Source organism: Ascaphus truei, chromosome 1 (genome assembly GCF_040206685.1).
Source record: "Ascaphus truei isolate aAscTru1 chromosome 1, aAscTru1.hap1, whole genome shotgun sequence".
In the NCBI taxonomy this organism is placed as follows: Eukaryota; Metazoa; Chordata; class Amphibia; order Anura; family Ascaphidae; genus Ascaphus; species Ascaphus truei.
The window spans coordinates 174,783,765-174,796,643 of NC_134483.1; the positions used below are offsets into that span (position 1 = coordinate 174,783,765).

The 12,879-nt window shown below is 43.5% G+C and overlaps 1 protein-coding gene across 2 annotated transcripts in view; it reads right to left on the minus strand.

Moving 5' to 3' along the window:
* The window catches only part of LOC142493957 (guanine nucleotide-binding protein G(q) subunit alpha), a 153,550-nt gene that overhangs the window by 39,806 nt on the left and 100,865 nt on the right, over positions 1 to 12,879 (minus strand). For both annotated transcript variants that reach the window (XM_075598764.1, XM_075598770.1), the window contains exon 3: positions 3,384 to 3,538. In XM_075598764.1, the coding sequence (XP_075454879.1) occupies positions 3,384 to 3,538 (155 nt within the window). The remainder of the gene's footprint in view (positions 1 to 3,383; positions 3,539 to 12,879) is intronic.

Consider the following 12,879-nt stretch of genomic DNA (forward strand, 5'->3'; position numbering starts at 1 on the left):
AGTTCTGAACACAAACAGCCGTTTCAAAGGTTTCACATCTCCATCCTAAGTATAGAAGCCCTTTTCCTTTCTACAAGCACCAGAGGGTCATGGCTCCTCTGCTCTCCAAACCATCCTCCTCCTCCTCCTCTCCCAAAGAGAATTCCAGCTCCCTTGCTCTTAACCTCTTGCCTGCCCTCACCACCTAATCCCTTGTTTACCCTACCTCTTAATCCCTTTGTCACGGGAGACTCCTGTGGCGGGTAGGATCTCGGTGGCCGGAACAGCACGAGCGTAGTAGGGGTCACAAGCAGAGGTCCAAGGCAGGCGGCAGGCAGCGAAGTCAGGTACAAGCAGGGGTCCGAGGCAGGCGGCAGGCAGCGAAGTTAGGTACAAGCAGAGGTCGGCAACGAGGAGACTGGAACAGGACAGGCGGGGCAGGACAGGGACTAAGAACAGGGAGCAGGGACTGAGACCGGGGAGCAGGAATAACCAGGGACAAGCCAGATTACTAGCAAGGGCTTTTACTGTGAGCAGACTCAAATACAGGTACAGGTACAGGAAACAGGTCAGGATCAAAGACAGGCATGAGCAAACTGCAGGAGTCTGACTAGCAAGCAAAGGCAAAAGCAACAGACAGGAAGCAAGCTATAAAGGACAGAGACAGGAGCAACAAGAAGACAGACAGACAGAGGAACCCAGAGCCAACAGAAGACAGCAGCACACCCAGTGGACAAGGAAGCTATGGCTAGGCAGGAGGTCTAGGCAATCCTGACACCCTTGTTTAAGATCACCTCTTAATCCAGTTCAAAAGGGTTATCAAAATGGTCCCAAACGCGTCACCACCAAAAAAAACTAATTGATGAGAGAAAGATTGCTATAAAAATGCCTACTTTAGTGCTGGGACTTCCCCAGTTTTGTGAGTGAACTAGTTGAAACAAACAAAAAAAATCTATTAGGAGAGGGAACGTCGCTTTAAGTGATGACCTTGGTCCGCGGAGGAGTATTTGATGGAAGTGACCGAGGTCATCACATTTTTTATTGTGTTATCATTTGAGTGCACGTTTATATATACACACACACACGCAATTTGAGTGTGGACCCCGAATGAAAAAAAAAATGTTTTTTTTGCACACACACTGCACACTCACTAAGCACACTCACTCACTGTGCACACTCACTGCGTGCACTGCGCACGCTCACTGCGCACTGCGCACACACACACACAACCAACACACTGCACACACACACTTACAGCACACTGCACACACTCACAACACACTGCACACACAACACACTGCACACACTCTCAGGCGAATCCTCAGAAAAGACAAAAAGCTCTCCAATGCGTTTCACAACAACGTTGATTTATCAATGAAGGATCCGTAGCAGAGGATATGTAGACAGAGTGATGCCATCACCACCCTCTGGACGAGAAGGCACTTGCTGGACTAGGTCAGGTGCAGATAAGCTTATGTTTCTTATGATATTTTGTGAGCGTTTTCCTTTTTTACCGATTTAATAAATTTGTACTGTACAGTGTACGCACTTTGTTTTTTTGTTTGTGCTTCTCCCACTCTAGATCTAGTCACACCAACCAGTTTCTCCAGTTACGAGTTGCTTTTACATTTCCATGTTGAAGATCTAGTTCAGAAAGTGTAGTCTTGTTCCCCCTGGAGACTGGGATTGCACATTTTCTCAGAAATGGATTACGGCACCATTGCATTTATTGCTGCTCTCTTTTGAAGCGTTGTTTGCTGAGCAATAATGGAGAACACAGGGTTTCAGACCTGTCTGAGACATGCAAATACACCACAAGTTGTATTTTTATTTACTGTACTCTAGAATGTAGAAATTCCCGAAAAGGGACAACCAGAAGTACATATTCCCTGGTATATGCTAGGCAGCTAGAGTACCGTTTGCCATATTGGATTTTAGCCTTCACTCCTTTTCTGAATTAAAGGGCCACATTTGATGAAATAAGTAAATACAATTTAGGTTACGATACATTTTAAGGGACCAACTCGAGCTGGCCAATATACAGTATTGTAGTAATACTATAAGACAAATTGATGGTAAATGAATATGTAATATTTAGTACCACAGTACTAGCTGATGGCTACTTGGGTTGCAGGTATTTATTTTAAGCTGCCCAGTGTGTAGCAGCATCTCACAGTACTGACACGCTCCACCTCCTCGCGCACAGGTAGTGCTTCTGTATGTGCTGAAGGAGGAGGGGAGCGTGTCTAGCAGCTCTGAAAACAAGTAACAGTTTCAAAGGAGATTTGACCATCCCAAGCACTGGAGCCCTCATCCCTTTCACAATGATCAGAGGGGTGATGGATCCTCTGCCAGCCCCAGCTTTTCTCGGAACCACTTGTTCTCCATAATTTGCTTTCCCTCGCCTTGTAATCCCTTGCACACCATCACCCTCACTTATTTACCTCGTTCAAAGGGAAATGGAAAAGTGTCACCAAATGCGTCATCACCGAAGAACCAAATGATTGAGAGGAAGGTTGCTATGAAAATGCCTACTTTAGTGTTGGTTATACCTTGTGACTGAACTTGCTGAAAATACTATTTGGGAGAGGAAACGCAGCTTTAAGATCTGGTTTAGTTGTTAAGGTGTTGGGTATTGCATACTCAAGCACATGGGTTTGATTTCAGTGTTGGCCACATGCACACTGAGACCTTAAGCAAATCAAATGCAGACAGAGAAATGTACAACCGGGGTTCAACCGACGTGTCTGACGTTTAATGCTACAGCATTTTGCAATGAAACTACCACTATTTCAATAATAATCTATTAATAAGTAAACGGAATGCCATTTCAGCAAAAAAAAAAAAAAAAAAGATTAACACTGAAATACTAAGACTAGCAAAGTAACTATACTACATCCTATTTGCAGCTCCTAACACTAAGGGTGGCCTTATGACGTTGTCCTAATATTCAGGATGCCTAAAGGTACAAGATGTACCCTAGAGGTACGAAACGCGTCAGAGTGCGCCTCTGCGAGGTGTTTGCTATTTTTTGTTATGTCTTGCAACAATAAATAATCATTTTTAGTGACCCAGCAGCATCAGCCTTTTACTCGGCATTTCCACTCAGCAGTGCCTGGCATCCTGTCCCCAGATGGGGATTCTCTTCTCTACAAGATGTATACCTGTGGCCTTTTGAGGAGGTTGTTGTATCACATTAAAAAGACAATTCAGATGACATGGGCAGAGGGTTGTTTTTCAGCATTGGACAGCCCTATAAATATTTGGGCCATTGCACCGCTGTTGAGCTTATCTGAGCCGTATTGATTCTTTCGACTAACCTCTTTAGTGAACAAACCTAAATAAATACAAAGGAATTAAATATATGTACAAAACCAGTATATAAGTAATAAACAAGTACTCACTATTTAGTAGAGTCAGACAGCTGGTATTCCCGTCGTCTGTCATAACACTCTTGAATCCCAGGATCATTCCATAAATACTTTATTGCATCTACATGAGGATTCCCAAATGCAGACACCTTCTCTATATCAACCTCGCGAATTAACAGTGCATGGCCCTGTTGGGAACAAAATGATGAATTTTAAAAATGCTTCTGGACTGTTTTCAGGTAATGGTTAAACCCTTTCCTTCATCCAAGGCAGGCCTGCACAACTCCAGTCCTCAAGGGCCGCAAACAGGCCAGGTTTTCAGGATATCCCTACTTCAGCACAGTTGGCTCTATTAGTGGCTCAGTATGACTGAGCCACTAATCGAGCCAGCTGTGCTGAAGTAGGGATGTCCTGAAAACCTGGCCTGTGTGCGACCCTCAAGGACTGGAGTTGTGCAGGCCTGATCTAAGGGTTGTCTCTCATTTGACAAAAAAAACAAACAGATTTGACTTTTTTCATTATTGGCTAATACTGCAAGCCTTTAATATTTGGTTTCCCTATATCACTGCTTCAATAGATGAACTACCAATAATGGTGGTAGGTCACCACAATATGATGCCATGTGCTATTGTTACATATGGAATTGCCGGGCACAAAGGGGGTGGTTTTCCACCTTTACCAAAATGAACACAGTGTACTATAGTAATACTGTGTATTAAAATTGCGATTCCAAACAAAGCTCTGCCAAATGAAATCTCACTTCTCCCCTCCTTTTTCCGGTATGACATATAAGACTGCAGTATTCATTATTAAGCCTGACAGTCGTTCAACAAGACAGTAGTCAACAGAAAAAAATACGTTCAGGAAACAGACTGAGGGCAATTCCACACATATTACCTGTTCTAATATACAGACGATCAAATATATAGCATGGCAAAGAAGCAAACATCCTCTGCATTGCTGATGTCACTGTATTTTTAAACCAGGGTGTCACAACAATAAGCAATATCAGGTACTGTAGTACTAATTCGTTTGCAATCATGGTAGACACACTTTGGGAGGGGCTCCTTCCCTTGTGTGCGATATCACTGTTTGGAGCATGAGTTTCCCATCTGTCCTTTTCTTCCCATTCCCGATTGGACCATAACAGGGAGAGGGGGCTAAGTGTGGAGAAAACAATTGACTGACAATAAATGCCCAAATACAGGGTTCCTCAAACGAAAGGAGGAAAAAAACGAACAAAAAAACCGAACAAAAAAAAAACAAAAAAACCGTTGTTTTCAATTAAACCAAAACCAACCAAATATTTACTGTAAACATGATTCTATTTTTAGGCTACAGGACTGTTTTTTCATATGAAGATTTTTTTTTAATATATATTTTTGGGAGCTAATTAGGAGGGTACCTTTAAAGGGGTATAACTGGGGGTTTGATTCCTTCATGGGGGAAAATAAACTAAAAAAAAAAAAAGACACCTTGGGTGACTAGTTGGTAAACACAGTACAGACATACCCCGCATTAACGTACGCAATGGGACCGGAGCATGTATGTAAAGCGAAAATGTACTTAAAGTGAAGCACTACCTTTTCCCCACTTATCGATCCATGAACTGTACTGCAATCGTCATATATGTGCATAACTGATGTAAATAACACATGTGTAACAGGCTCTATTGTCTCCCCGGTTGCGCACAGCTTCGGTACAGGTAGGGAGCCGGTATTGCTGTTCAGGACGTGCTGACAGGCGCATGCGTGAACTGCCGTTTGCCTATTGAGAGATATGTACTTACTCGCGAGTGTACTTAAAGTGAGTGTCCTCAAACCGGGGTATGCCTGTAATCTGAAACAATACAGGTTGCTCACTGTATTTAGTTCTCCCTTTTTGTGATGTGACGGTGTGATATACATATGTAGGAGAGCTGGCTTTCTCTGACACTATCAGATCATTTGATGCATTTTCTTCCCCCTATACATTAGAAATAAAATATGCCTTTATTCAATAAACCACTACATTATAATATTTTCTAACATGACCCCATTTTTACTCATTCCTGGAAAAAAAAATATAAACAGATATCACAAAAGTTGACTAGAACAAAAAAAAAAAAAGAGAGGAATGCATAAAGAACCTTATCAACAGGTAAAAAGGTTTATAGTATTACAGAAGGCTACAATAATTGCTGATAATCACTTAACAATTTTGTTTCCTGGTTCAAATTTGTGTGTTGATGACTGACACTGAGCAAAACTGGATTAATGCAGGAATACAGACACCCACCTCCACTTCTTTGAGAAATAACCGATAGTATGTGAAACAGCTAAGTAAGACAGGAGGAGAAACCGCGACTCTGACAGGTGTGAGCCAGATAAGTCAAACAGGGTTCAGAATGTCAAACTTCTTTGCTGCTAGAGAGGATGGCAAGACATTGCAGGCACCTCTGGCAGCGTTGGGGCTAGCAGGGCAAGTAACTTTACCATTCATATGAAAACAGCGAAAAAGAAAGTGCTGTTGCTTTAATTTACTGTGCCCTTATAATGTATTTGGTAAGTCCTCTAGGGCAGGAGTGGCCAACTCCAGTCCTCAAAAGCCAGCAACAGGTCAGGTTTTCAGGATATCCCTGCTTCAGCTCAGGTGGTGCAGCCTTTATCCTCAAAACCTGAACTGTTGGTGGCCCTTGAGGACTGGAGTTGGCCACCTCTGCTCTAAGGGGTGAACGGGCTGACCAATGCGAGGGAGCGGCCAGCTCGACTGAAACAGAAGCGGAGCCCCCCTCCACCTCCGGTATCTCCTGGAGCGATCGCATGACCTGAGAGTTTCGGCGGTTCGGCTGCATTCTGGTGCCGTCAGACTCCTGCTCCAAAATGTTAGACCTCTTACCCGGCAGAAGTTGCAACATGGAAAATGTGTGTCTAATGCAACATACTGCATGCACAAGGAAACAAAATAATACTAGCCCCAAGGCATAATCAAGCCTGCTGTCCTTCCACTCTACACTTATTCCTACAGCCAACCTTTTTCCATAAAAGGTTTTTTTTTTTCTTTAAATTGCATCACTTGGCTAAGTCAAGCGAAATGTAGACGCAATGAAAACCCACTCACAGGCTAAGCATTTGCTCACTGTAAACATTCAGCTTGCTTTTCACATCAATTAACCTTCTTCCTTAATTTCTCTTTTATGGAAACAACTCTGCTTAAAACTCTTTTACCGTTTCATTTCCTTCTTCTCATGCCCCGAGTGGCCAGCAAGTGCTGGAAATATTGGCATTTAATGGCAGTATTCAGTTACATGGCGAATCTCTATGTATTAAAAACAACACTATTAATCACAATTACAGGGTTATATGCCTGACACCATTGCTTATACACGTTACCTACATATTCTTGCAAGTTAGCAGCGATACCCCCCTTCAACTAATTCTCCAAAGGGGACAGATCAAAAGCATTTAGAAGCAGAAGGGCCATACGCTTATGGTAATGTAATTTTAGATACATTTAGACTTGAAAATTATTATATTTGAGGATTTTGCAAGCATTTTTAAAATCTGCACCATATATATTAGTCGCCTAAGCAAATACTGTAGCATGAAATTAGCAGGAGCAGAGTCCAAGAGACACATCATTGCTGTAGTGCAGAGCAGTGAAACGTTTTCATAGACTTCACATTTCATTTTTGGTCACCATGCCCTGGCAGGAAACCATTACACTGTCTCTTTGATCATGTGATATTGAAATATATTACACACGCCTCCAGACCTTTAGTCAATATTACACAAAACTAGCAGAGAGAAAAAAGTATGTCCGCAAGAAATAACACTGCCCGGGAGTACGGAGACATTACAGACGCTTCAATGCGTGTACTTGGTGATTAAATAAATGTATCTGGAGACAAAGGACCCAAATGCATAAATGCCAGAGATCTAATACTTGCAAAATAACAAATAAATACATAAATAAAATAAAGGCAATGCCCTCTTCTATTTTTTTTCTTTCTTTTTTTATTATTCAGGGGGCAATATATTACCATACGGCTTCTGGAGGGGATTGCTGCTTTAGGCCGCGTCCATGTTTAGTGCTTGCGGGCGGAGGCGCACTTCCGCTCGGCACTGATCCCCTACAGCCACAATGAGAGCGGCTTTAGTAGGGGCTCGCCTACGCTTCCGCGCACTTGCGGAAGCGTAGGTCTTAGGAAAATTTTACATTTTCCCGCTTGCTGGAGCGCAGGGCCGGTCACGTGAGCGGTTCGCCCAATGAGGGCGAACCAGCTCCGTGACGTCACTGGCCCGCCCCCCGACGGCGCACGGACAAAGGCCAGTGAAAGCACCCGCTTTCCCTCAGCCTTCGCGCGCCTCAGCAAGCAAGAAGGCACCCTGGACGCAGCCTTAGGCCACGTCCATAGAAGGACAAGCCGTGCTGAGCCGGGCGGACGCTCCACGCTGAGCCCCGGCATCCTCAATGAGGATGTCTTTAGAGGGGGCTCACGCGAGCGTCCACAGGCGTGCTGACGAGTTGGATTTTTCAGCCGACAGCCAAGCTGTTTGTCGGCTGAAAACATCCAATCAGCGCGAAGCAGCATCAATGCCATGGCGGCGTGACGTCGGCGGCGTGACGTTGACGTCAGTGCGTCGCGGGCGATTGGCCCAGCGACGTCACTGCCCCGCCTCCCTCTGCCTCCCGATCGCGGACGCTGGCTCTCCTGCATGGGCATGAAATCGCTCATGCTTGATCAGGTCAGCATCAGCATCCGCGCGGCTCAGCGCTGCTCCACGTTCTATGGACGCAGCCTTAGTCTAAAAAGTTAGCTACTCTTCAGTATACACGGATACCTGTACACACACATACACATGTACGTAACAAAACCTCCTTTACTGTTGGGTTATTTGTGCATTGAACCCTCCCCTTCCCAGATGAAAGAAAAAAAAAAACAGAAGTTACATTTTTGCTGATGGTTGATAACATTCCTGATTTGGTTCAACTGTTCACTTGTGTAGAAAATGAGGTTTTATTACTGTTCCCCTCCCGTCTTTTCCCTCTTTTGTTCTGTACCCTCCCACCCCACCCCCACCCTGGTTATGACTGAAAAACAAATAAAAATAGTTTGAAACAAAAATAAAATGATTTTGTGAAAGATTGGGATCACTTTTTCTATACTTGTTGGGGGAAATAAACGTCCTCCTTCCCTGAGGCATTAGAAAGTTTTGAGCGTTTCACCAGCAGCTTTTTGCCACTGAAAAAAAAGGATATCAATTCTGAATCGCTGCATCGAGCCAGGCACTGCTGTGATAACAACATAATGTTCCTGCTTTTTACTTGGGTGCTTGTGTAGCCGGAACATTATCAAAATGATTAATATAGTAGGATGTCAAATTTTGGAAGGACTTCTTTTGTGAAGAAAAAGAAAACAAAAACAGGACACAATTTGACGAGGGCATGAAAACATATGGCAGCAAATAAACAGGAACATTAACATAAATCTCATTGACAGCAATTCGCACAGGGCAGGAGCTGTGCGAGGACAAATGTAAAAAGTTACTGCATGGTTACAGGACCTTCGAGAGACTACGTGTGGATGGTACCCCGTTAGCAGGGGCCACAGGTACATGTGACCATTATCTTGTATCGAATGCTTCTCTCCCACTTACCAACATACTTCATGCTTAATTATAGGACTTTCTTAGTCATTTAACACCTTGTCCACTATTTATGTTTCTTTTGAACCTTAATAATCCCCCAAAACAAACCAATAAAATTGCTCTTATTATAAAGCTAATATTGCTTTTTCATGGAGGGCATTTAGGTATTGTATGTAAACCAGGTAAGAATTCTGCAGTGATTTCCAGAGCCGAAGCAATTTTAGTGGCGTTCTAGGTATTGCTTTGAAAATTCGCAATGGCAGCCATATTTAGGAGGCCCGACAAAAATGTATTGATAATTATAGGCTAAAGCTGGTAAATTCAGGGCATTATTGAAATCCCTGCTCTCTGATTGGATAATGCCCGGAATTTTAACCAATGAGTAATGGCCCGGAATTTTTGGCAGCTTGCCAAGTTTTTCTGCCAATCAGCTTTCAGGTTTCATTCACAAAGAGTGAAATTTGGACTTAGACAGGGGAGGTGATTGGACAGAAGGCACCAGCAAGGCACTGACTCCTCCCCCACCCTGTCTGCAGAGAGTTCCGCACAGGAGACTGAGGTGAAAGGTTTGTGTGTCTGCTGAGTGTGTTTTGTGGGTGTAAAGGGGACAGCAGAGTGTTTTATTTGTGTGTGTCTTCTGTTGGTGTGTGTTATGTGGGTGTAGAGGGGGCAGCAGAGTCTTGTTGGTGTGTTTCTGCTGTGTGTGTTTTGTTCTTGTAGAGGGGAAGCTGCAGTGTGTGTGGCTTCAGTGTGTTTTGTGGGTGGAGGAGGGGTGCAGAGTGTTTTGTGTGTGTGTGTGTCTGCAGTGTGTGGGTTTACATGGGGGCTGCAGTGGGTGTAGAGGGGGGCTGCTGGTGTGTGTTTTATGGATGTAGAGGGGGCAGCAGTCTGTTTTGTTAGTTTGTCTGCAGTGTGTTTTGTGGGTGTAGAGGGTGGAGGAGGGCTGCAGTGTGTTTTGTGGGTGTAGAGGAGGGGGGCTGCACAGTGTGTAGGGGGGACTGCAGAGTGTGTGTTTGTGTATAGAGGGGGCTGCAGTGTGTGCGTGTGGGAGGGGGGGGTCTGTGTATATGTACAATTTCCTTTTAATAAACTTGAAGTAAAACCATAAGAATGTAGACAAATCATGCTGATAAAAATCAATGACTTAAAAAAATTATCTTTTTTTATGAAAAATTAAAAATAAGCCTACATTTAGCCTATAATATTAATAATCCCCTCAGAACAGGGCATTACTGGCCAGTAATGCCCTGTTCTGAGGTGATTATTACTTAAATATCTCCCTCTGAAATGGATGCCTGCTGGAGAATTTGACCTGGGTCTCCATTAACCATGTACATAATGTACATATACACACATACTGTGGTTGAATGGCTTCCAGTTCTATGTTGATTCATACCATCTATCTCAGGCCACTTTTCCATAACACCTTACTATAGAGTTGTTGTGGTGAATATTAGTGAAGTGAACTACTGCTTATTATATAATACATTATTACCTTAACTGGGCATTTTTTCACTTCCAAATGTCACTAACACGCTGTAGATATCAGCTGAATACAAGTCCAGTAGGTTTCACATCAGAAAACTCTTTCCTCCATTCTGTATAACCAGACGAAGCAGCGCAGCTGTACACTTTCTGAAGTTAGATCATTTTGGTTCATTGCGTCACACCATCGGTGGACAACACAGATAGCGGACTGGCCGCCCCAGCAGCCTGTCCTCCCTCTCTCCCCGCTGCAGTGTAAGAGGAGGAGCAGGACAGAGTCAGTCACCAACCTGACAAATAGGAGCTGACCGCTGGGAGAAGCTTCTACCCTCAGGGGTAACGTGTGGCCATGTAGAGACTTCTGTGGCAATTGAAGTGCATCATGTTGCCCCCCCCAGTGCTGTACAATGTGGCCAGCAGAGGAGTCCATCTTCGAGACCTCTGTATTTCATAACCGAAGCGAGACATTCAAGGGAAAACATTTTACACTCTAAGGGGTCAGGTTTATCAAGTGCCGGCACTGGTTAACGCACCATATCCGGCATCCACTCCCCCTGACTTATTTCAGTTAAAAGGAGTGGGGGGGTGGGGGTAGGGGGGAAAGAGAGTGGGGGTGCCCTCTGCTGAGCATCACTAAAATTACACAGAAAGCACTTTGTTTCTAGAAAGTCCCCACTTGGCAAATTTATGCTGAAGTTAGAAGCGAAAGATCTCAGCTTTCTAACAAACCCTATACTGTACATTGTTTCATGTTTTATTATTGATCATATATAGATTACCTTTCTATAGAACTTACACTGAACTGAGGAAACAATACAGCAACAATTGCTTGGTTGCAGTGATCATGGGTGAGATGGCAGGTTTAAAGCGCCTTGCGTATTAACCCTTCCAGTGCCATGGCCCCTGCAATCACGTGGGTTACTTGCGATCGTTCCGTCCCTGATGAAGGGGAGGAATAATCTCCCTTCCGCTCCTCAGCAGATCGCATTCACCGCTTGACACGATCTCCCTTAGCAAATTGAGAAGCCAACTTGACGTAGCTACGACGTCATGGAGCCCCCTGGAGCGCCAGACCCCATGACATAGTAGCTACATCCTGGGGCACTCAAAGGGTGGAGGCTGCCATTATTTTAAATTAATGACCCCATCTTTACATTAATACATCCAAAAAATTGACAACTAGAGCGTTTCACAGTTAAGTATATAAACAGGGTTAAATTGAAAACTTAAAGTGGGAATCCCGCCATGTCTACTTTTTTTTGTTTTGTATACTGAATGCAAAATCGTGAGATCCTCTGGAGATGAGCGGTGCTATTTTTTTTAACTCCGGTGACACCCTAGTTTCGGAGATACTTACATGTTTTCTGCATGATTAAAGATTGTGCCCACAGCCATCCAATAGGAAGCTGCAACATTATCCTCCACGATAATCGTGCGACTTCCTAAACCAGTAAGTATCTCAGGAACCAGAGGGTGACTGCAGCTAAATTTAGTGCAGTTTATCTTTTGAGGACCCACAGGTTAAAATTATGTTAAAAAAAAAAAAACATGTGTAGGCAGGATTGCAGCTTTAGAGCATCTTGTAAATAAAGACATAAATACAAAAATGTCAAGCTAAATGCTTAACCTTCACTTGCCCCTATTTACCATATTTCATATCAGGTATGTATTGGTGGTACCTGTTACAAGTAGCCCATACTGCCCAAGGACTGAACTTTTATCATCTGGGGAAGACAGGGTAGAAGCAGGACCCTACAAGGCTGCCCACTCTCTCCTTAATTATGTGTAGACATAAATGAGCACAGTGTCATGGCTGCAATAATAAGAGAGGAAGTGAGAGGATGTAGAAAGACCAGTCCTGCTAACCTGCACTGTTCACATGTGCTCACTGCAACAAGACAGTACTCTGACATAAAGCGGGTATTTTATTCAAGTCTATTGGGCAAATTAGGTGTTTATGGGTTACCTCATCAGAGCTTTACATTAAACTGTATTGGTCACCAAATGTGTGTAAGTTTCTTATTGAATTTTACAAGATAGCTGATGTGAAATCTATGGGAACAGCTGAAGTGTATCAAAGGGTTGTACTGACTTATAACGTCATTAATGTAAAATGGGCTTGCAAAGAAGTGCTCTGCAGTATGTTGCTGACTCTAGCACCGAAGCCTCTGAAATATAAAAAAATGAACTGATGCATTATTTATACCTTTAAAAGAAATATACTACACATTGATTGATCACAAAAAGTATCACCCCCCTTGTGTGAAGTAACCCATGAAAAGTCATAGGTTAGATTAGACTTAGAAGATGGAAATAATGAGTGTACAACAACTCAGTGCTGAAAGTCGGTAATAAAGTGTACAGTGTAGGGCTGAGTCCGGAAACCAAGGCCGCACTAACCAGATGGAAAAGCG